The sequence below is a fragment of the Dreissena polymorpha genome, chromosome 11 (assembly GCF_020536995.1).
Source record: "Dreissena polymorpha isolate Duluth1 chromosome 11, UMN_Dpol_1.0, whole genome shotgun sequence".
Taxonomy (NCBI): Eukaryota; Metazoa; Mollusca; class Bivalvia; order Myida; family Dreissenidae; genus Dreissena; species Dreissena polymorpha.
The window spans coordinates 58,706,468-58,732,332 of NC_068365.1; the positions used below are offsets into that span (position 1 = coordinate 58,706,468).

The window sequence follows — 25,865 nt, forward strand, 5'->3', positions numbered from 1 at the left end:
CAATTGTCCGTCTGTACACCTATATGTCTTGAACCTTGTGTTTTGACTCCTCTTTAACCACTGGGTGGATCTCGCTTGAACGGTGCGAAGTTTCTTGTCTATGCATAAGTTTGCCATTTATATGGATTTTAAAATGACCTGCCGAAATGATCCACCATCATTTCACCATGTGTTGCGTTTAAATCCAGTCGCCCTACCTCAAAGGTTAAGGTCACACTTAGATGTCAAACATTGATCATGTAACATCTAAGGTCAAGGTCTCATTTAATGGTTAACTTTGGCTATAAAACTGCTTAAAAATCATCCGTCAGTGATAACTTTGTGATAAAGTGGCAATTTAATGCTATTCATCATACGAGGACTTGTTGAGTGTAATACTTGTCTACCTACATTAAATATTCAGTTTGCAATTCAGAGTTTAGACATCATTCAGCATGCTATTTTCAAATAACTTACCGCAAATGACCACTCTTCAAGGGTTTTTCAGCACTGTCTGCGCCTCCGGAAAACGGAGGCATTCCCAAAGCAAACGGACCCAATCCCAAACCGAAATTTAAAAAAAAACAAAAAAAAAACATTTTTTTTTTTTTAGAAAGAAGTGTCTTTTGACCTATGATTATTAGATTATTAATGTTCCAAATCGTTCAGCTGATGTGTATCATACCAACAAGCACTGCTGTGGTTGAGCGAGGATTCAGCACCATGAACCTGCTGTGCTCCCCATTGCGCAGCACATTCACACAAACCAAACTTACTCATCTGATGCTGACCTGCATTGAAGGTCTACACCTGAATGACAAAACATTGGAGGAGCTGTGTGATGCTTTCAAAAACAGAAAGCAGAGAAAAATTATGCTGTAACTTGTGTGACTAACCAGTGTTTGGTTTGGTCAAAAATATCTGCTATAAGTTTTTGACTGTACAGTTCTTATTTCAGAGTGTAACGGTAACTGAAAAACAAAATTGCAGTACTTGAATAAACGTTGAACATGCCCAATATTGCTTGTGTTTATATAAAGAAGACAAAATAAGAAATGAAAACAAATTTATTTGTTAAACCACTGACTTATTTAAGCATGATAAATTCAGTGTTTTCCCAAAATGAGCCGTTTCATCGAAGCAAACATTCCCAAAATGGACAATTTTGTTGATAAAAAATTCCCAATTTGGTCAGACTCCTTTTCCCAAAATAGTCAGAAAAACCCCTGCTCTTAGGAGACTGCATTTCATGTGTCCAATCTTTCTTTACTGCAGAAGTCTTGGTCACACTTAGAGGTCTATGGTCAAATAAGGCCGAAAAACAGCTTGTCTGGGCTATAATTTTTAGCTCACCTGATTGCTCATGTGAGCTTTTGTGACCGGTCTTTGTCGTATGTCCGTCCGTTCGTTAACATTTGCTTGTAAACACTCTAGAGGCCACATTTCTTGTCCCATCTTCATAAAACTTGGTCAGAAGCTTTGACCCAATGAAATCTCGGCCGAGTACGAAACTGGGTTGTGCCAGGTCAAAAACTAGGTCACTAGGTCAAAAAAAAGAAAAACCTTGTAAACACTGTAGAAGTCACATTTCATGCCCAATCTTTATGTAACTTTGTCAAAATGTTTGTCTTAATGATATCTTGGTTGAGTTTAAAAGTGGTTCCGATCGATTGAAAAACATAATCGCCAGTTGGCGGGGCAGTTTTCCTTATTTGGCTATAGAGAAACCTTGTAAACACTCTAGAAGTCACAATTTTTGCCCAATCATCATGAAAGTTGGTAAAAACATTGGTTTTATTGATATCACGGACGAGTTTGAAAATGGTCGGGATTGGTGAAAAAACATGGCCGCCAGTGGGCGGGGCATTTTTCTCTATATGTATATAGTGAAAACATGTGAACACAATGGCAGTTTTCCCTATTTGGCTATAGAGAAACATTGTAAACACTCTAGAAGTCACAATTTTTGCCCAATCATCATGAAACTTGGTAAAAACATTGGTTTTATTGATATCTCGGACGAGTTTGAAAATGGTCGAGATCGGTGAAAAAACATGGCCGCCAGTGGGCTGGGCATTTTTCTCTATATGTATAAAGTGTAAACATGTGAACACTGTAGAAGTCACATTTTTGGCCCAATTTTCATGAAATTTGCTCAGAACATTTGTTTCCTTGATACGAGAGTTGAGTTCAAAAATGGTTCCGGTCAGTTGAATAACATGGCTGCTGGGAGGGGGGCAGTTTTCTCATTATGCCCCCCCCCCCCCTTTCGAAGAAGAGGGGGTATATTGTTTTGCTCATGTCGGTCTGTCCGTCCACCAGATGGTTTCCGGTTGATAACTCAAGAGCGCTTATGCCAAGGATCATGAAACTTCATAGGTACATTGATCATGACTCGCAGATGACCCCTATTGATTTTCAGGTCACTTGGTCAAAGGTCAAGGTCACGATGACCCGAAATAGTAAAATGGTGTCCGGATGATAACTCAAGAACGCTTATGCCTAGGATCATGAAACTTCATAGATACATTGATCATGACTCGCAGATGACCCCTATTGATTTTCAGGTCACTAGGCCAAAGGTCAAGGTCACGGTGACCCAAAGCAGTAAAATGGTTTCCGGATGATAACTTAAGAACACTTATGCCTAGGATCATGAAACTTCATAGAAACATTTATCATGACTAGCAGATATTCCCTATTGATTTTCAGGTCACTAGGTCAAAGGTCAAGGTCACGGTGACCCGAAATAGTAAAATGGTTTCTGGATGATAACTCAAGAACGCTTAGGCCAAGGATCATGAAACTTCATAGGTACAATGATCATGACTCGCAAATGACCCCTATTGATTTTCAGGTCACTAGGTCAAAGGTCAATGTCACAGTGACCTGAAATAGTAAAATGGTTTCTGGTTGATAACTCAAGAACGCTTATGCCTAGGTTCATAAAACTTCATAGGTATATTGATCATGACTCGCAGATGACCCCTATTGATTATCAGGTCACTAGGTCAAAGGTCAAGGTCACAGTGCCAAAAAAGGTATTCACACAATGGCTGTCAAGGTCACGGTGACTCAACTTAGAAAAATGGTTTCCGGATGATAACTCAAGATTGCTTACGCCTAGGATCATGAAACTTCATAGGTACATTGATCATGACTCGCAGATGAAATAATGATGAAACTTGACCAGGATGTTTGTCTGGACAATATCTAGGTCAAGTTTGACATTAGGTAAAGATTGAATTAACTGACTCCTCTCAGGTGAGCGAACTAGGGCAGTCTTGGCCCTCTTGTTTCATTCATGATGCAATTTAGACTTAGTGCGCAATTAATTCTCTTCCCATTACCTTTAAGATCATGTTCACACTTATTAGTCAAAATTTTAATTCCGACATACAAAGCTAGTTTTTGACAGTAGCATAGTTATAAAACAAAAGTGGAATGTGGAATCACCTGTGACCTATTTTTAGTAACTTTTTTGCTGTTAAAGAAAGATATCATTAATAATGGGGAAAAACAATTGTAGAATATGTTTAACTATTTTACATGCTTGGAACTTTGGGATGAGTATAAATCTTGTTCATTCATGACGATATGAACAAGAAATAATAGCTGACATTTTCTGTTTTTTTATACCCCCGAAGGAGGGCATATAGTGATCTGATCGTCTGTCCGTCTGTCTGTCTTTCCGTCACACTTCGCATTTAGGTTTCGAAAAATGCTCATAACTTCTATGTCGCTTCGGATAGCAATTTGATATTTGGCATGCATGTGTATCTCATGCAGCTGCACGTTTTTAGTGATGAAAGGTCTAGGTCATCCTTCAAGGTCAAAGGTCAAATATATGGCTTCAAAGCGGCGCAGAAGGGGCATTGGTTTCTGACAAACAAATCTCTTGTTTCTTCATATTATATGTTGAACACTGGTTTCATACATGTAATGCGAAAATGCATTATTCTCAAAACATATAACTTTACAGCTTGTTTCTTATACCATGTACATGATATCTACTGTTGCAGGAAGATTGTTTATGAAAGAAACAAGTCTTGGGCTGTGTGTGAGATAACTTGCGGAAGAAGGTCTGTGAGCAGTGAATACACTAAACTAGACTAACCCTTTGCATGCTGGGAAATTTGTTGTCTGCTAAAATGTCGTCTGCTGAATTTCTAAAATTAGCATTTTCTTTAATTATTTTCAAAGAATACTATCAGAATAGCAAACAGTTTTGATCATGATGAGACGCCACGTTTTGTGGCGTCTCATCTGGATCCAAACTGTTTGCAAAGGCCTTCAAAATTCAGTTCCAGCACTGAAAGAGCTAAACTAGACTAAGTAATGAGTTGGCAAGTTTGCACCAAGGTTTTGTGATCATTACAAGAATAGAGCATTGAACATGGGCCAGATTCCATTGATCTATTTCTCAGGATTGTTGTTAACCTGTCAGAGCTGATTATATTTCATGCTTTGTTCCTCCTAAGTCTTTGTATATTTGTATTGTACCATGAAAGAGTCGAAATTGGTTCCTATAGTGACATATTAAACATTTTATGTTGTTTCATTAACTGTAATGGAATATAACATGTATGTAATACTATTTATGATGCCATGGCAGTCTCCGAAATAAGCTTGGTGCGACCAAGGAAACCAATGTATTATGTTCTGGTAATATTAATCGAGACCACTTCAGTTTTCAGCTATTAAATTTATATTAAACAAGAAATATCTTTAAAAAAGATATACGGCGTTGATTGTGGTCGATGTTTATGAACGATCAAAAGTTATCTCTATGAGATAAAAAGTAGCGGATGCCTTTTTTCTGCGCAGTTCTAAGCTCCATCACAAGCAAATCAATTACGGGGTGTTGCGCCAGATTTCGTGGCTTATTTTGCTTTATGTGATATTATTACTCAGATATCTATATTTACAGAATAGAAAAACACAAGAAACATGAAAATAAACGAGTGCATATAGGTCAGCCGGCAATACTCAAATCTTATTTAATTGCATGATTATAGTATAGTGAATTATTGTGCTCATGCTTAATAAACTGGTCTAAATGGATAAACAGGGTCTTCCCCAGGCCATTTAAGCGCCCCTTGCCAGGGCACTTGAATTTCGAAATCAGAGTCCCCGGGGCGCTTGAAATTTTCCGATCAGTGTATTCTTCAGTAAAAGAAAGTGGAGATTGTCCAAAAAAATCAAGGTTTCCCTATCAGTGTATCAATATTCCCTGTTTTAAAAGAGCACTCGGTACCTACTTTCACAAGTAGTTGCCATAAACACCACATGGGGTAATGGATAATCCACTGATAAGAGAATAGCATGACGCGCCTATCGATTATTCTAGCCACATTACACGGTCATTTAAATGATGACAAGGATGTATCTGGTAACTTTCCAGTCGTCAAACTGTGAAGTTCATCGTCCAATCGGTTACGCGAATGCTTATGAGGGCGGGGTTAACTATCGACCATTATTTTTGATTGACGTCGGGCATGAAGTAAGAGTTTATTGCAGCTTGATTAGCAAGAAGTTGTACCATTTGAGTAATATAAAACCGGTAATTAGTACAGTACAGAACATTAAAGACGGTTTCGGGCATCATCATCACACCTTTTTACTGTAAACAAGTGTGACTCATAATTAATACGTGAAATTAATTGCAAGTGGTCAACAAGTAATTATTATAGCGGTTACAATTATGTGATAACAATTTATTTAATTCCAGCACATGTATATTTCAACATGTCCATTTATAGAACTGATTCACCTCGTTTTTCTGACATTTATTCGACACGTAATGCGCTTTAACAAATTTTCGTTGAATTAATTACGCACACTTGTTAATGTTTCGTCCGATAATCGATAGTTAGAAGACTGATGATGGCAACCGGCCGTGATCCTCGTGGACAACGTGAATTGCATGCATAATTCCGTCAAAACATTTATTTGACTCGTAAAGTGTGTAAACAAATTATCGTTGAATTTATCACGCAACGGTTAATATTTGTTGAAATCTCAAATGGGAATAATTAAATTTGTAATCCGAAACCCATTACCGTAAGTCGATGTTAACGCGTTTTTAATCCGAAACACACTTCCGAATGTAAATGTTACCGCAACGTTAAATATTTTTGCTTCAAATTAGCAGTGCAAATTTATTTTGTGTCGAATCTTTTTCTCAATTAAAAAGAGCGCGAAAATTATGCAGCATGTACAACGTCGCGTCTATTGCATACACATGGCGTGTATTGAGCGTTTTAACAAGCACACAACAGGTCAGGGGATTGACGCATTTTCAGAGGCAATATTTCATGAAATCTAAAATTAAAAGTCACTTAAAAAATGGCAAGGTTTGTGTTAAAGAAATAACTGAAAGCTTTTATCGTAAATATTTACCAGAAAGAGATTGATAAAAACGGAATAAACGGGATTATCGGGTAATAAATAGAAACTTGAAAAATAGTAAGTATACAGTAATAGAGTCGGATTGAAACGGATGTATTGGGGAATCGTTCGAGTCGGCATTTTACTATCTGTGCGGAAAAGTTTTAAAACAATTAAACAATATAAAAAAATATATTTTTAAATGACTAGGGGGATTTTTTTTTAAGAGTCATAGCGCACCAAATGACGTCTTTTGACGCTGTTTTTCTTTGAGTTATAATGCACCACAGAACGTGAATTGACACGTTAAATTAAAAAAAATCCACGTCGGGAGGGGACATCCCTCCCGAACCCACCCCCGGGGCGCCTGAACAAATTCCTGGGGAAGGCACTGATAAATATTTCTAATTAATTTTATCAAAATTGGTCCTTATCGTGCAAATGTTGAAAACATATAAAAAATCAATGATTGACATACCACAATAATATCGCCGAATATCTTTATTTAGTATCTTTCTGATCATAACAGACTTCAAGTGCACAAAGTTTAAGAGACGGCGTTTATATAAAGATTTCTGCAACTGACCGCAAACTGACCTTGATACCTTGCGGATTGGAATGCAATGCATTAAAGTTAGGTTACAATTCTGCTGCTGAAACGACGGCTTGTTTGCGCCAACTGTACACGACCAAGGCAACAGCTGTGCCTAAAATATTGATATATCGACAAAGCGACTAAACAAACTATTTATTCCATCAGACAAAAATAGCATAGATTCCAATTTTTTCCTTCAATGAAAAGATCGCAACCCCTTCTGCGAACTCATGTGATGAACTGTATATAAACTCTGACTTTCACACACTGGCCGCGAATTGACCCGAAACCTCGCGGGTTGAAATGCAATGCAAGTAAGTACTAAATATGAGAATATAGCCTTTAGTATAAACGCTTTTGCGCTGGTGATTCTCTGAAAATAAAAGGTGAACGCACAAACTGTATTTATGTCGAAAATTGATTGTAAAACTGTTCTATCTATTGAGCCTTTTCATTCGAGATAAAATTGTTTCATGCAGTAAAACAGTGTTACAAAGACACGGATATGTTTCCAATGTTCTGGTGTTATACTCAAATCAGCCAATGGAATAAATGAAGTGTATTCATACGTACCTAGCCGCGGGAAATTTTATTTGAATATTAATGGACACTTACAAAGGTCAAGTCAGGGTGAAAAGCTGGCTTAATACAGCTTACGCCGAAAAAACACTTAAACAATAACATTTAATGTATAATACTAAATAATAATTAAATAATATATTGAATCATGATTAAGCACATTTATCATCCTTCCCTGTAATATTTGTTGTATGTTTTTGTTAACACAATTTGTGTACATGTATAAAGAACCGAACATTATGCATTGGTGAAGTGGGTGGGGTAAGTTTGGGGTATCTCCGTTATAAAGATCTATCTGTGTCAGAGATTGTATCCAAGTCAGCCACAGCAACAGTATTAGGCATGACATTTATGGGCCATTTCCAGAAAAATGAAGAAGGTTTAATTACTTTGTCACTGGTGTGGAACCAAATTGCTTGCATGTGCCATGGGTTACCAGAGGCAAATGGGAAATGTGTTCATGTACAGGAATTCGGATAGTGCTTTCAGACCTGTACTGCATCCTTATTAACTGCCTTAAGGACAGTGCTTGCAAATGCTGTTTCTTATGAAGCTGCTTAAAATAGTCTGTTGAAGACTTTGATCAGATTAAATGGAGAACAATTTGTTTGATACATGACTACCTCTGGTTTTCAGCATTTTTTGGGAAGTTAAAAAAAGTTTAGACTTTCTTTACAAATATGCAAGTTTTCTGAAACAGCATGTGCTTGGTTTTCCATTATCCAAAATTTTCCAAAGTTATATATTTAAAATAGTACACATAACATTCATATTTTTTTCTTGACAACAAATATCTATCACTATGATTGCAGCTTTTCCTGCATGATTAAAAACACAAAAGTGAAACTTTTTCTTGAACTTGAGGTCATTACTGACACCGAAAAAGCCATATCTTATCATTTGAGTGTTAAAACAATGGGCCAAAAGAGCATTTGACATCCCTACTTAGTTAGTGACAGACATCATTGCTGAGGTGAAAATATTACAATGACGTGCTTAATTAATGCTTGACAGTTGCTGCCAGGCAGGTTTATTTTGGTTGATGTTATGATTTGGTAGAAGTATGTTTTATTTATGACAATACTGAACAAACATATACTTTCAGGTGTTGAAAAAGTCATGAATTTATGATGTAAGGATTATGAATATGTGCAATTTAACAATCCACAAAATTTAATTTAATGTGGTTTCATTTGTCTGGAAAAATTGCTCCTCCCATAGTTTCACAACTATAAGAGTGCAGTGATGCCTATAAAAGCTTAGAGATATACCGTTTAAATGGTTATGTTTAGTTTGTAGCATTTTGTCTCTTTCCCACTTAGAGGCAAAGTGAAAATAGCTATGTGCAAACAGCATAAAACCAGAACAGACTGCTAGTAACTCGCTGTCTGTTCAGGTTATATGCTGTTTGCTGCTCATCGGTATCTACGGTTTGGAAATGAAGCCTTTAAAACTTGAATCTAGTAAGAAAGGTCTTTAATCAAATTTAACTTTCTAAGGGACTACACATGCGTCAAAATACGTATCTCAAGGGTTTTTATCTGATTTTGGGGATAAGGCCTGGCCTTTTTTGAGGGGAAAAAAATTGCGCGAAATGCCGGATTTTGGGGGAAAAAATAATGCGAAACGCCAGATTTTAGGGAAAATAAGGAAAGTCTTAAATAATCATTTAACATATTTTGCTGTTTTTAAAACAAATTCAAGGCAACAGATAATTTAATTATGCAATATGTTATATTTTCTACACTGGATCAGGTTAACTTATGTATTTAAAGTTTTAAAAAAAAAAAAATAGGGGAAAAAAATGAAGTCTGGGGGAAAAAAAATCCGAGGGGAAAGGGCCGTTTTTCGGCAGGTCCCAAAGAAGGAAAAAAAAGCCCTGTATCTGACTCATCTGAGTGGTAAAAGGTTTAAGGTGTACCAAAAAATGTAAACGTGAGACCCTTACATGTAAGTATATAACTATTGGACAATCCACTTTACGTTTATGAAGTCGACTCCTTCTGAAAGCTTGTTCCAATCAAACTTCTCATTTGCATGTCAAGATACATCATCCAGTGTCAGATTAATTAATATCCAGCACCCTGGGGCTCCCAACAGTGCATTCTTAATTGATTCTTTGACAAATCAGTGTGTACTATGACAAATCAGTGTGTACTATGACAAATCAGCATGACAAGTGATTGATAACTTGGTGTGAAGGAGGTTGGAAGGTTAAATCATGGTTGTCAAAAACTAATGTTGACTCGTGAAGACGCAGACTGCCATATCCGCTTCTGCTTTTACGTACACATAGGTCACTGTGCACCTAGGCTTTCTGTGTAAGATTTTAAGTTTACAGAAATGATAAGAATTGCAACAATTTACATCAGCGCTGGTGCTGTGTATTAATTAATTAATTACTCAAAATTAGATGCGTACGAGTTCACTTGCCTGAAGGTTTTCTTAAGATGTCACTTCAATTGATTTCCTTTAAGTTTTGAAAATGTATGGTGCAAATTTGGTTAGATTGCAAGATGCAGTTCCATGTTCAAGCATTATATAAATAATGGAAGTAATGAAAAAAAATTGTCAGATTCTTTGTATAAAAACCCTGCCCTTGTATAAACCATTATTCTAAAGTGATGGTACCTGTATTTTAAAATTAAGGAATTCATTTATGGAAGGGAAGACACTGTTTGAAGGAACTTGGATATAACAAGGGTAAACAGGAAATGTTTAATGGTTTTGAAATAAAACATAATACAATTAAAATTGTTTACAGTCTGTGGGTGGTGCAGTATGAAACAGGTGAGGGAATCTGTGGGACCCAAGTTGGCTTGTGTCCATCTGGTATCAACAAATAGTGTTAACAGTGATGCCAAAAATAGGGCCAAAAGTATGATTATAGAAAAAATGTGTTATGATTGCCAGAAATTCGCTAATAAATTTTAGGCATCATGTTCTTTGATGTTTGTGTCTTGATTGAAAATAAGTTGCACAACACTTGTTGTCAAAACAGCATGTTTTCAGAACAATTATTTTTCCAAGTCATGTAGTTTGTTTTGAGTACTTACAAAGAGAATATTGCTGAATGGAGAATCTCGCTTGAGCTTTTGTGTTTTTTGGGGTAATTAGCTTCTGCTTGAATGCAGTTTTACCTGACAGGATATAAGTAATTAGCGACAAATGTTAATTGCCTCACTGAAACCCGTGTGATAGCTTTTTAAGGCTATAGAGGTGCTTCTTTAAGACCTGCTTAATTTTGTTTGTAAAAGGGCATTTAAATGTTGAGATCATTGATGTATTATGTGGGTGTTTTTACCTCGGAAGATTTTCTGAAATAGTTACATTTATTCCCATTAATATTTATCTTGTGTGTAATTATTATGTCTTAAATGTATCATCCCTCTCATTACATGTAGGAGAAGTGGCTTCTTCTCCATTTGATGTTTTAATTTGAGCAGTGCTCCAGCTAGGCCTAAATCGAAGGGCGCCGCGCCCTGCCCTCCCGAACCTCCGCCCTGCCCCCCCCCCCCCCCCCCCCCCCCCCCCCCCCCCCCCCCCCCCGAACCTCCGCCCTGCCCCCCCCCCCCCCCCCTCCAATTTTTTTTTTACATATGATAATTCATAAATCTCTTGTTGCATTGTAATTAGTTTAATCCTCATTGTAGACATTATATTTGAATGGTTTAATAATAATGGGAATAATACAATTATTTATAACATATAAATTAACATGCAATAGAAAGCATTCCAGAAACACCCGCGCGCTCGAACGTGCCCTTTTCACAAAATACTGCGCGTCGAAAGTGCCCTTTTCACAAAATATTGCGCATCGAAAGTGCCCTTTTGACAAAAAAGCCACCCGGCCCTTTTCAAATTCTAGCTGGAGCACTGTTTGAGCCAGATTGACCTTAATAATAACATATTAATTCCATGCCTTAAATACAATAATGATGTAATAAGGGGTATACGATAAGTGAAGAATTTATTAAATCCTAAACAGAAACCATCTCTTTAAGTTGCCTCACTTCTCCCTGATTTGGGAGGATGGAGAAGTCACTACTCCCTGAAATTTGAAAGTAGGCAGAGCTCTGAATAGATGCATACATTTTTCAGTCCTCTACTATTCTTAAAGACAGCTGATAATCTTAGAATCATTCCGCTCAATTGGGAATTGTGTAGCTGTTTCCAATTGGGACACCCATTGATGTTATGTATGATTTAAGGAACTCAAGCTTGAAAATAAAATATAATCAGAAATTGTAAGCCCCCAAGAACCAGAAGTTGAAAGCAGATTTCTCAATCTTACTGCTTTGTTCCAAGTTGGTTACCCATGGGTTTTAAGTTAACTTATTGGGCCATACAGCTATTTGCTATTTTTTGCCAATTAAGTGTTAATTTGTAACTGGTTGACTCAGTCCTTGATTGACTGGTATTCAATGGGCATTTGTCTGGTATTTATTATGCCCCCCTTCGAAGAAGAGGGGGTATATTGTTTTGCACATGTCGGTCCGTCGGTAGGTCGGTCCGTCTGTCCACCAGATGGTTTCCGGATGATAATTCAAGAACGCTTAGGCCTAGGATCATGAAACGTCATAGGTATATTGATCATGACTGGCAGATGACCCCTATTGATTTTCAGGTCACTATGTCAAAGGTCAAGGTCACAGTGGCTCGAAATAGTAAAATGGTTTCTGGATGATAACTCAAGAACGCTTAGGCCTAGGATCATGAAACTTCATAGGTACATTGATCATGACTGGCAGATGACCCCTATTGATTGTTAGGTCACTAGGTCAAAGGTCAAGGTCACATTTACTCGAAACAGTAAAATGGTTTCCGTATGATAACTCAAGAATGCTTACGCCTAGGATCATGAAACTTCATAGGTACATTGATCATGACTGGCAGATGACCCCAATTGATTTTCAGGTCACTAGGTCAAAGGTCAAGGTCACAGTGACTTGAAACAGTAAAATGGTTTCCGGATGATAACTCAAGAATGCTTATGCCTAGGATCATGAAACGTCATAGGAACATTGATCATGACTGGCAGATGACCCCTATTGATTTTCAGGTCACTAGGTCAAAGGTCACAGTGACTCGAAATAGTAAAATGGTTTCTGGATGATAACTCAAGAATGCTTACACCTAGGATCATGAAACTTCATAGGTACATTGATCATGACTGGCAGATGACCCCTATTGATTTTCAAGTCACTTGGTCAAAGGTCAAGGTCACAGTGACAAAAAACGTATTCACACAATAGCTGCCACTACAACTGACAGCCCATATGGGGGGCATGCATGTTTTACAAACAGCCGTTGTTAAGAACATGTTTAAAATTTATTTTTATGTCCCCCACTATAGTAGTGGGGGACATATTGTTTTTGCCCTGTCTGTTGGTTTGCGCCAACTTTAACATTTGCAATAACTTTTGCAATATTGAAGATAGCAACTTGATATTTGGCATGCATATGTATCTCATGGAGCTGCACATTTTGAGTGGTGAAGGTCAAGGTCATCCTTCAAGGTCAAACGTCAAATATATGGGTCAAAATCGCTCATTTTATGTACACTTATGCAGTATTTCAATATTCAAGATAGCAACTTGATATTTGGCATGCATGTGTATCTCATGGAGCTGCACATTTTGAGTGGTGAAAGGTCAAGGTCATCCTTCAAGGTCAGATGTCAAATATATGTGGCCAAAATTGCTCATTTTATGAGTACTTTTGCAATTTTGAAGATAGCAACTTGATATTTGGCATGCATGTGTATCTCATGAAGCTGCACACTTTGAGTGGTGAAAGGTCAAGGTCATCCTTCAAGGTCAAATATATGGGTCAAAATTGCTCATGTAATGTCACTTCTGCAATATTGAAGCTAGCAATTTTATATTTGAAATGCATGTGTATCTCATGGAGCTGCACATTTTTAGTGGTGAAAGGTCAAGGTCATCCTTCAAGGTCAAATATATGGGTCAAAATTGCTCATGTAATGTCACTTCTGCAATATTGAAGCTAGCAATTTTATATTTGAAATGCATGTGTATCTCATGGAGCTGCACATTTTGAGTGGTGAAGGGTCAAGGTCATCCTACAAGGTCAAACGTCATATAGGGGGACATTGTGTTTCACAAACACATCTTGTTACATGTTGTTTTAATAATTTTAATGGAAATTTCCTGAGTGAAAAGGGTGCTCACAGTGTGTCCATCTAGTACAACTAACTGAACTATTAGATTATATTTGTATAGGTAATATGAGTCACTTAATTTCAAGTCAGTTTATTTGAACAGTAATTTTCCTGATCATTTGCAAGAATATCTGATATTAATAATTAACCTGTGTGGTGAGCTCCATTACAAAGACAGGTGAGCTTGTAAACGCCAGGCATTAATGACCTGAGAATGTTTCCTTTCAAGTGAAATACCATTAATTCTGGTATTTGAGAATAAACCTGTACTCATGTTGAACATGTCTGAGTTAAATAGCAGGTATTGAAAGGCACCTGTCAGTTGGCTGGTCATTTGCATGCCAATCTCTGGATTCTGGTCAGTCAGGTTGGGAATTTAGTGTTTATTATCCTTGTATGTTAGGGAAATTGCTATTTGGCATTGCTATCACATTGCTATGGAGATTGTGGTAAGATTTCTTGTTCATTTCGCATAGTTTTTAGGAGGAACCACTTTTTGGATACTTTGCTACTTTACCCACGGAAATGTTACATCATGCAGTAAAAAAATGCATGGAAACATGAAATTGTGTCAAGTTAGCCAAAATCTAACCACTTTTCATTAACACCTGGACTGATTTTAAATATACTTCACAAGAAATTCAAAAGAATCTTACTGGAGCAAGCCATACGTAGATCACAGGAGATTAGCTTTAACTTTATTTTACAAAATATTAGCTGATTTTGAGTATTTATGTGGCTTTAAATGAATGCTGCTGCCCACAATTACAGCACAAATCATAATTCAACCAGCTACAATCTAGTATTTACAGATGTTTAATGTGTGTCGTTTCAGAAATCAACCGAGTGCGTCTATGCCTGTTCCACAACAAATCCACAGCCCGGGACCCTCTCAACCTCCCAGATCCACAAGGCCCGATTGTCACATTACAAGAAAAATTATTTGTGCCTGTCAAAGAACATCCAGAAGTAAGCATTGGGGACATGTTCTTGTACTGTTTAGTTCCCTAAGAAATACCCAGGCTGCTTTACATTGTCCCTAGGAGCTTTTTTATGCAGTCACTTTCTTGGTCTGTTGTAGGTTTTCTCAGTACACTAACAGTGTTTTTAGCATTCAAATTCTGGGCCGGTAATCCGCTCCATTCTCAACTGAAAAATGTATACATTTTTAGCTCGGCTGTTTTCAGCTCGTCGTCCGACTTCCGCCGTCGTCGTGCTAAAACCTTAACATTGGCTCTACAATCAAAGTGCTTCCACCTACAACTTTGAAACTTCATATGTAGATGCACCTTGATGAGTTCTACATGCCACACTCATTTTGGGGTCATTAGGTCAAAGGTCAAGGTCACTGTGACCTTTAAAAAAAAAAATCCGACAAGGTTTTATTTATTCAAAACTGTCTGCACCTGCAGCCGAGCGTGGCACCGGTTATGCGGTGCTCACGTTTCCAAATGGAACCTACAAATTCCCAATTGAAGGTTTCCCTCCCCCCACACACACACAAAAATAAATATATATATATTTGATTTGAACAAATTACAAATATTATACTGAAAACACATTTATTCTCAATTTTGAAGCTTTTGGTTAGTCAAATAACGTTTTTTAATTTTCCAATTTTGAGTCAAAACGCTGTGATTTTTCCCAACCCAAAGGACCTGGGCCCATTCCCAAAATGTTTTAAAAAACACAAACAATAATGTATATTTTAGGCAGCAAAATAATGTTTTTGAATGTAAAGAAAATCACATTAAGGTACTTAAATGTGTTGTTTTGATAATAAAAAGTGGGGGATGCTTATTAGGGTGGGGTTGTGGTTAATGTCTTATCTAAAGTACCTTAAGTAGAAGTGCTATGATAGTTGTAGTTTGTTGATTTTTCTTGTGAATTTAGTGAAAATGTTCTGTATGTGCTTGTTCAGCAGTTGAAGCACTTACGTGGATGTTGATCTTTGCTGTAAATAATGAATGTAATTGTTTATAATTGTTTATCAATCGTATATAAATGTTTCATCTGAATGAAAATGTCATGGAATTTGTTTATTAGTAATACAGAGCATCATTCTGCCAAGATTGTACTTGCCTGCAATGGGGGACTATGATTTTGCACAATGCCTGTGACATGTTCATTGTAAATACATTCAAAGATCTTTGCATTTTATTTACATAAAAATATATTGTTCCCATTAAAAAGAATTAAAACAAAAATACTATAGGGTAATCAGAATAAATACTGTCACCAGCTCAAATCTTAGAAACCTTCTTACCAGTCTTGAAGCCACATATATTACTCAATATAGACAAAAATCGGTCACCATGTTTATCTTGACAATATCTAGTCCATGTTTAAATCTGGGTCAGGTGGGATCAAAAACTAGGTCACCAGGTCAAGTATATGAAAATTGGTGTACCTTGAACTCTGGTGAGCGATTTTGGCCTATCTTAACCTAACCCTCTTGTTCTTTATGTCCCATTGTGCATAAAGTACAGTTTGTTGCCCCTTTGCTCTTTCAGTTCAACTTTGTTGGTCGTATATTGGGCCCAAGGGGCATGACTGCCAAAGAGCTGGAGCAGTACACAGGCTGCAAGATCATGGTGCGAGGCAAAGGCTCAATGAGGGACAAAGTCAAGGTCAGTGCAGGCTGGTGGAGTGCTGAAGTCCCGCTGTGGACTGGTTGTGTGCTGAAGGCCAGTTGTGGACAAGAACTAAATTCGCAGCTTGTCCTGGAGTTAATTGTTTGGTCAAGGGAATTGTGCAAATATTAAATACCCCCCCCCCAATCAAAAGGCGGTGTTCTATTTGATTGCTTTAGCCATAGGGCCTGGCCTGTACAGCTGGATTGTACAGGACCTATACCAGGGTTGCCAATATACTAATTGCAAAGACATGAATTTCCCTACCTGTCTGTCTAAGGTTGTTTGTCCAATTATTTGAATAGCATAGAGACATTCCTGGTAGAACCAATTATTGCCCAAGGAATATTACTGTTTAATTGTAAACTCATTAGAATGCACATTTTTATGCCATACAGGTATTTCATTACCACCAAGGTGGTTATAGCTTAAAACTGTTTTGCATTGATGTGTATTTTATAGATGGTAATTTTTTTATAAAATATTCAATTTTCGAAAAGAAAATTAATACAAATTTGTGTTATATAGCACTGTAAATGCTAATTTAGAACATTATTGTTGTATTGCTATTGTCAAAGGATACCATTATTAATAAGTTGTGATGTGTAAAATGATACAATGTTCAATATATTTACACCTGCATGATCTGGTTAGTTTGCAAACTATTGATGGAAATGCGTTTTATGAATGAACCATTAAGTGATGATTTACTTATGTGATGAGACAGGCATGAAATTTCAGATGTCTGCAAACTAGGCCATTTAATCTAAAAACACTCAAGAAAAAATCTTCACTAAGCTTAGCTTTTCCAAGATGTCAGTGTATGAGTACATTGATATTTTATAAGACATTCATATAAATACTGAAATACTTATAGATACAAATCGTTCCAACAGTCTGGTGAGTTTATCCATTCCATTAATAAAATGATGGGACCTGTTGCTTATGATTGATAGTGGAGGCGCCAAACCTTTTGTCTTAAGCCAAGCCATGTGGAGTCAAGTAATAATTTCCAGGATTTGGTATGGAGTATGGAAACCTCATGAGTTATTGTAGAAGTTGCAGCAGTCTAGCATTAAATTGTTGATAAAGAACTCTTCGGTCATTGTGGAATTAGGAGACAAATGAATTATGACAGATCTGTGTCCCTGAGCAAGAACCTGGGGCCTTGGAAAACAGCAGAATGCTGACTTGCAGACTGATCTCAATTTTCAGATGGCATCAAAGCAATAATATACAGCTTAGGTGTATAATGATAAAGTTGTTGCAGTGCAGAACAATAAACTGCTTGTTTTGTTTATGACGATTCCGATTTGATTTCTTTAGGAGGAACAAAACAAAGGCAAGCCAAACTGGGAACACTTAAACGAGGAACTCCATGTTTTGATAACAGTAGAAGACACCCGAAGTAGGGCAGAGCTTAAGTTAATAAAGGCTGTAGAGGAAGTAAAGAAGTTATTAGTGCCTTCGGTAAGTGGAGTTTTCAGGGCTTTAATGTTTATTGTGAGAATATTCAATCATAAGCGCTCAATTATTATTTAATTTTGTAGTTCTGGAACTAAAGGCCTATGGGGCCCTTTCGAGAAAATCCCAATTTTAATTAACTGGTCTACTAAGATATCTTTAGATATATGTTGTCATTAGAAATACTTTTAACATGAGACATTATTATTTAAAGCTTGCTAACAAGATTTCTGAAGGAGGGTGGCTGTTTTATGCCAAAGCAACATGATTAAAAAATATGAACCTCCATAAAACCATGCTTCTATGTTTTTTTGAAGATGTACCTTTAAAATCAGATCAGAACACATTATCTCAGATTGTAATGTACATTTGTGCATGTGCTATTGGAAAAAAATGAATGTATACTCGTAATTTATCTAAATTGATTATGTCAGGGAAGTGGCAGTTATAAATCTATGTTTCTGCAGCAGGTCTTGATCAATTTTCAGGAGTTTATAAAGAAAGCTCTGTGCTGGGCATACAGCCACTATCAAACTTCTGGTACATATTTTATGGCAAATTTTCAAAACAAAATACAAAGTTTCAGGTGGAACACATGTTCATTTTTATTTATAAGGGACTCTTCAGTTCCAAATTTGTGCTGATAATTGCATAATTTGGAGCAAAAGGTTAGAAGAAAATAAAGAAAAAATGTGAAATTGGCACTGCCTTCAAAGACTAGAAGATATAAATCTGTCTTTCTTGAGTTCTTTTTTTTTTCAAGAAAAGATTCACCTGTAATGCCTGCACATTCTTACCACTTATTTCAAACATTTGAACGTTAGGAGGATCAATTCGAAATGAAATATTAACAGCCGATAATGTTCTTTTCTTTCTAGAATATTCTGAAGTCTTTTGGATTATTATTGATGGTGATATCCATTGAGCAAAATGTGTAATCAAATATAATGAAACACAAATTACTGTCAATTGTGAGTACCTATCTCAATGAAATGCTTTCGCTGTTAAAAAAATATATTTTGTTGATGTTGAAATTAAAGCAAGTCATTGGCGTTCTATTGTTTTGAAGACCATGGAATCGAATGTAAACATATAAGTGGACATGGCTTTTGCTTATAAGATGGCTAAATCTTGTTATGTCCGGGGGTTGATTTAATTACAGTATTCTTTAAATTTCTGATGAACGTTTGCACGGTATTTCGTAATCAGCAATTCAAACATTCGCTGCAAGTTGGCCACAATTTCTACAGAGGAACACTAGCAGAGAAGATGCTAATCAATACATATTAATCAAGACTTCAAACTTCATGCTCGGGATAATGTAGTGCAAGAATGAATTACATCATTCCGTGTGGTTGGCTCATGACAAATGACTCCCCTCCATATCCGCGGCTTCCGTCTTTCGACCGTGTCAAGCATTTTCTTACAAGATTATTGATCAAGTAAATTACTTTATCCTTCTTGTGATTAGCATCAATTACTCTGGGCATAGGAATGTTGCCACAACGTCCATCTGCAATCAGAAATATTGGCATTGCACAAAATGTTTTTATTAGACTGACATTGCTGGCCACTATGTGTAGAGAGTTCTGTTTAAATGCCTTGCATCAGTAATATTATTGAGATACCCTTGATGCTATGATAAAATATTACTGTATAAATATTAGTGTGTGTGTGTTTTATACAAAATGTTTTATTGCATTCATTATACATTGCAATACTGGTTTACTATCTTGCAATAGATTAGAATACCAATTACAGGTGTCCCCATATTGTTTTCACTCCTAGTTAATAATATTTGTATTGCAGTATTATTATATTTAACAATATTAAAGGCTGAACCTTTTGTTGGCCATTTATCTATATCTTAAATTTGTAATAGAATCACATCCAATCCATGAAAGTCTTGTTGCTTAGTGTTATTCTATGTCAAACTTCTACTTTGGAAATTTCTCTTGATACTGATTAAGGTTTTTCCCCAGTTATTCTTTTTCCTTGTGGTTTCCTGGGTCCAATGGGAAAGTGTTTTCTCACAGGCCTTTTTCTGTCTATTTTGGGAAAAAGTACCTAGCAAAATTGGGATTTTTGGAGTCGCGAAATCTTCAAAATAGGGACGAATTTTCATCGACAAAAGCATTATTTGGGCAGGGGTTTTCCAGTCATTTTGGATAAAAATCATATAAGTTATGGTTATATATTTTGTAGGTTGTTTAAAAAATAAAATTGAGATATAGAGTCTAATAATCATATTAAGTCATAAGACACTTCTTTCTAAAAAAACAAAACAATTTTTTTGTTTCTTTTTTTAAATAGGGATTTTTTTTGAGAATTGGGAAAAAATATGCATATTTGGCATTGGGAATGGGTCCGACTATCGGACCCGTGAGATAGGCAGAAAAAGACCTGTCTCATGACTGCACGTTTGGCTTTCTCATCTGACGGTAATTATGTGTCAGATTGAGTTTTTCAAAATTGAATTCAGGACCATTAACTGACTGCCCAAATTGATATCAGGGACATTTAAGGACAATCTAGTGCATTTTGGTTCATCTTCTAAATATACTAATGGAAGGGGGAAACTTGATGTATATAAGTCTTTCCCATGTCTGTAGCCTGAAAGTACAAGGGCATTAAAAATAAAATATAATAATAAAATTTAAAAACATAATTTACTTAATCAGTTGAACTAAAAAGGTCATTAAGAAACATTTTATCACACTTGCCTTTAATTCTTTCAAATATTCCTTTATAGATGACCTCAGAGTATGGAATTGTTTTCTCTGAAAACCTAGAACATATCTCCAATTTTTGAGGCCATAGTTTTGTGGGACCCAGCTAGTTTATATGATTGAATAATTTGTATAGATTTCATGATCTTGAAAATATGTGTCATTTGCCTTTATCCATTATAAATTGGCAGTATTGAGGTAGAACTACCTTTTCACATGTGAAGTTTGAGATTGTAATTTGGGGTAATCAGCCGTTTGCTAGACAGTTTATCGAGCGAGCACACTGGCCGAATATTGGGGTAAAATTATTACCCTTCAGTTGTGAACAAAACAGCAGTTCCCAATTAAATTCGTTTACCCATAACCGGTTTGATATATTGTATGTAATTTATTGCTATTGATATGATCTTGTAGCTATGTTATTATTGTGTATTTTTATTAACCTAGTTTAAAATAGTATTAAGTTATAATATTTTTTATTTAAACATAAACTTATGAAATGGACACAAAACACAAAACAAAAAATCAGACCTTGTGTATGTAATGAAACTTATTTAACATGTCACATGAGTATAAATGATTATAGTGCATTAAAATTTGATGATATAATTATAAAATATCAAATGTCCATGTTAAGATACCTGCAAAATCTTTCTTAAGAGGTCATGAATGGTTTATGGCCCAATTACAGATATTTGAGAGGATTTATCTAATTATATATAATCATATGCTCACAATTTACATCACCTTGAATGAGACGGCTTTGATGTAGGTGTTATTAGCAGTGATTTTAGGAATGATTTAATGTTCATTGAAGGACGTTTGATACAAATTTCAGATCGTCTAAGGCCCTCGCATGCTTGTTTGGTTTTAATGCCATGATCATTATTGTTGATTTGAAAAGTGGCAGAATGTGTTGACACTGGGTATTTATTAATTTTCTTGTCATGTAGCAGGTTTGTCCTTCAATAATAACACATTTAATGTAATTAAGCTAATTTTCTTCTATTTTGCAATAAAACTACATTATGTTTCAGACAATTTTGTATCTTCATGTTTTGATTTAATAGTTTTGTCAATATACCTTAGGAAATGTGTTGGGCCAGTCTTGTTTGCTTGGTTGCACTTATGTCATAAATATGTTTGAAAGTGGTGGAATATAATATATATATATGACGCATCAAATTCAACAGCATGACCCATAAATTTCCATTTAATTTCATGTTCAGATTGTTAGAGACATACTGATGTATCTGTTGCCATTTATTCAAAAGGAATTTCTTGCTCTTGCCATTAAGAGCGTTGTCGTTTCTGCCAAGATTATGTGTGTATAATTACTCATTAAGGTAACTTGAAGGTATTGCTTGAATGAAATCCTTGCTCTTCTCTGGATTCCCCACATAATAAGACAATACAATATAATGGCATAATGTGTGGTACCTTTTAGTTAATGAATATTTCCCACAGATTAATTTCCTCTATTGCTGTACATTTAAAGCTTTACACATTCATAGAAGTTTTGCTGAATTAATGACAGAAGAATATTGTTCTACAAGTTATGAAGAGCATTATTTGGCAATTCATGAATTAATAAAATGTTTTTTGTGTTTCGAGGGTGTTTTCGACCCTATAATTTAAGTTTCATTGCTTTAATGCTATATGTTCCCAACCTATGATGTTATTATGTTTTATTTGCCGAGTTGCAAAGGTGTGAATTTTTTTCAGTAGACAAGCTTTCTTTAATAGTAATAATTATTAAACTTTCTGAGTATCAAAAGCCATAATATAGATGTTGCTAATATTATTTGGGAGTCAGATAATTTGTTGTTTATTTCACTGATACAAATAATTTTTTGAATGAGGAGATTATATTCTTGTGTAAAATCAATAAATGGAAACAAATATTATGGTACCATTGCAATACATCAACAATTGGTTGAATGAAACCCGATTTGGCAGAGTCCCATACCAATTATAAAAAGATGATGGACAGAACGTAACAGGAATTAGAATAATTGATCGCGGAATGACTTTTGGGTTTGGGAGACACGTTTTTGCATAGATAGGTTATCTAAGCACTGCTGTGTTCTAATCAAGGGGGGTTAGGATCACTGGGTTTCTATGGAAACTAGGGATTTTGAGAATATTCAAGAGAAGGAACACAATATGGAAATAATACAAAAGACTGTTTGATGTCTCAGCTCAGATTATGATATATAGTTTTGTAATCTTATGAAGACATTAGGAATCAGAGTATAATGGGTAGTTTTTTGGCATTCTCATTTCACGGCTATTGGATGAATCTAGTTTAAGGGAATCTTAATTTGCTATTGATCAGAACAACACATTAAATCTCTTCTAAGTTAATAAGTGATCAGAGGGCTAGTGTTAATCTGTATGGGCAGTTTCTTCCAGTTTCTTTCTTAACCCTTAAAGCGCTGGAGCCGAATTTTAAAGGCCTTTGCAAACAGTTTGGATCCAGATGAGACGCCACAGAACGTGGCGTCTCATCTGGATCCAAACTGTTTGCTATTCTGATAGTATTCTTTGAAAAAAATGAAGAAAATGCTTATTTTAGAAATTCAGCAGACGACATTTTAGCAGAAGACAAATTAGCCAGCATGCAAAGGGTTAAAGATTAATCTGATTCAAGAGAAGCTAAATTCACTATTGATCAAAAGAACAGAAAAAAGCTCCTGAACATAATACGAAATCATGTTTTCTTTGAGCCAAAAGACAAGAAAAGACTGGAAATTAATGGAAAACAGTTGTAAGTTATTGAACTGGCATCCCATAAACAAAGCATAGGTGCTTTGAAAGAAAAAACTCTTGGCATGTATTTGAATTGATGCGTGTTAAAAGCAGGGTGGCTAACAGTTCAATAACATGTCAGATATTTTGGTTTATCCGCATTTCCTTACAAACTACTGAGATAATTTATTGTCTGTCAGAGTTTGTTCCTTTTTGTATTCATCATATCGCATGTTAGCAGTCGGAACCCTATGAAAATATATTTTGGTTAATTTCAGGGATTATTTCTGATTGGTCCGGGGCTGAACGTAGAATGTTTTTCCATGAATATTGTAGCATTCAGTTAAGACGTTATTAGTTGCTGGCAATGCTTATGCCACTACACCCATGCAGAGTTTCATTGATTTGATATATATCCATTCAGTGGTATCAGTTTTGGATTCTGTGTGTTCTGTTACATGTGTTGTCAATTGAATTAAATTTTTTGGATGAAAAAAATCAGTAGTTTAAATACATTTGACGGTTGTTTTTGCTCTTTTTAACCCTCCCTTTCCCACTCAGAAGCTAAGTGAAAATGGCTGTATGCAAACAGCATAAAACCAGAACAGCCTGCAAGTAACTCGCACTCTGTTCAGATTTAATGCTGTTTGCTGCTCATCAGTATCTTAAGAGTTGGAAATGAAGCATTTAAAACTTGAATGTAGTAAGAGAGGCATTTAATTAGTCCCCTACCGGTTTCACCGGAGCGGACTCGTGGTTTTGTATCCGTCCGTCCATCACACTTTTTTGGATCCTGCGATAACTTTCAAAGTTTTTAATATTTTTTCATGAAACTTGAAAAATGGATAGATGGCAACATGGACATTATGCATGTCATTTCATTTTGTTCTTGCGTCAAAATTTCTGGTTGCTATGGCAACAAATAGACTAGAAATACTGCTGAAAATGGTGTTTTTTTCTGGATCCTGCGATAACTTTAAAAGTTCTTAATATTTTTTCATGAAACTTTAAACATGGATAGATGGCAATATGGACATTATGCATGTCATTTCATTTTGTTCCTACGTCAAAAATTCTGGTTGCTATGGCAACAAATAGACTAGAAATACTGCTGAAAATGGTGTTTTGTTCTGGATCCTGCAATAACTTTTAAAGTTCTTAATATTTTTTCATGAAACTTAAAATATGGATAGATGGCAATATGGACATTATGCAGGTCATTTCATTGTGTTCCTACGTCAAAAATTCTGGTTGCTATGGCAACAAATAGACTAGAAATAGACTAGAAATACTGCTGAAAATGGTGTTTTTTTCAAGATCATGCGATAACTTTAAAAGTTCTTAATATTTTTTCAGGATCTTGAAACATGTATAGATGGCAATATGGACATAATGCACGTTATTTCATTTTGTTCCTACGTCAAAAATTCTGGTTGCTATGGTAACAAATAAAAAAAATATTCTGACAATGGTGGAATTTCTGACAATGGTGGAGCCGGTAGGGGACTTTAATTGCAATTGGCAATAGTCTTGTTAAATTTAAACTTGCTAAGGGGCTACAATTAAGTCAAAAAACATATGGTAAAGGGTTAAGGTATGGGTAATATCAGTCAAATCATGTTCTAAGCCATTTAGGATTTTAAATACAAAGCTATTTTAAAATAATGAATACAGGTAAGACATAATTAAAAAAATCTCCAAAATTAGATATGCTGCAAACTATGAATAAGATATTCCTGAAAAAATCTTCAGTTTTCTTGACTTATTTCTTCACCAGGAACAACTGCCGATTATGTGATTACATTGTTAGCAACTGTTCAGGCATTATTAACGCAATCTGACAACTTAATTTGTCTCCAGGGATTTCATTCAAGACAGATAATCAAGAGCCAGTTGTGCCTGTAAATGGTTTTAAGGATTGTGGCAATTCTTGCACTTAAAGAATTCAGGGGAGCTTTTCCAATTTGCCAAGCAATTTCATTACAGCAAATAACCTGTGTGATTTTGTTTGAATATTTTGTCCATGTTTGTTTGTTCATTCCCATGAATTTGTCATTTGTGTTTTGTTTGTACTATGGGGTTCTTTTCTTGATGTTCTATAGGGATATTGTGGCTGTAAAGAATTCTGTTACCCATGGGCAAGTGTAGTTTGTTCTGAATTAGTTGCTGTATTTAGTAAATGGTTGGAAGGATGTTCCTAGTGTTCATTCTTTGGCAATCCCTATTCCATACTCTTCAATAACAACACAGGTGTATTAAATTCTTCCAATGTACAAGATTATTTACCACCTATTCAGTTAGAATTAGTTCTCCTGTATATTTGTCCCAACAAATGCACAGTAAGCGAACTGTATCACACTGGGTCATTGATGATTGCTAAATAATGGCCCATCATTTGTTAGACATAAAAACAACTCTTCTTTTAATCATTCCTTGTGAAAAGATTTCTGGGTTCTTGACATTGGCCAATTAACATGCATTGTGTTTGATTCAGCACCATCATTCAATTTTTCATGTAAATCAGTTGGACTGAATTGGATAACCAATTAGTGATATAAATT

General features: G+C 35.7%; 1 protein-coding gene across 4 annotated transcripts in view; it reads left to right on the forward strand.

Moving 5' to 3' along the window:
- The window catches only part of LOC127850278 (protein quaking-like), a 66,300-nt gene that overhangs the window by 14,473 nt on the left and 25,962 nt on the right, over window positions 1-25,865 (forward strand). For all 4 annotated transcript variants that reach the window (XM_052383190.1, XM_052383189.1, XM_052383191.1 and 1 more), the window contains exons 2-4: window positions 14,563-14,696; window positions 16,241-16,357; window positions 17,687-17,830. In XM_052383190.1, coding sequence (XP_052239150.1) covers window positions 14,563-14,696; window positions 16,241-16,357; window positions 17,687-17,830 — 395 coding nt within the window. The remainder of the gene's footprint in view (window positions 1-14,562; window positions 14,697-16,240; window positions 16,358-17,686; window positions 17,831-25,865) is intronic.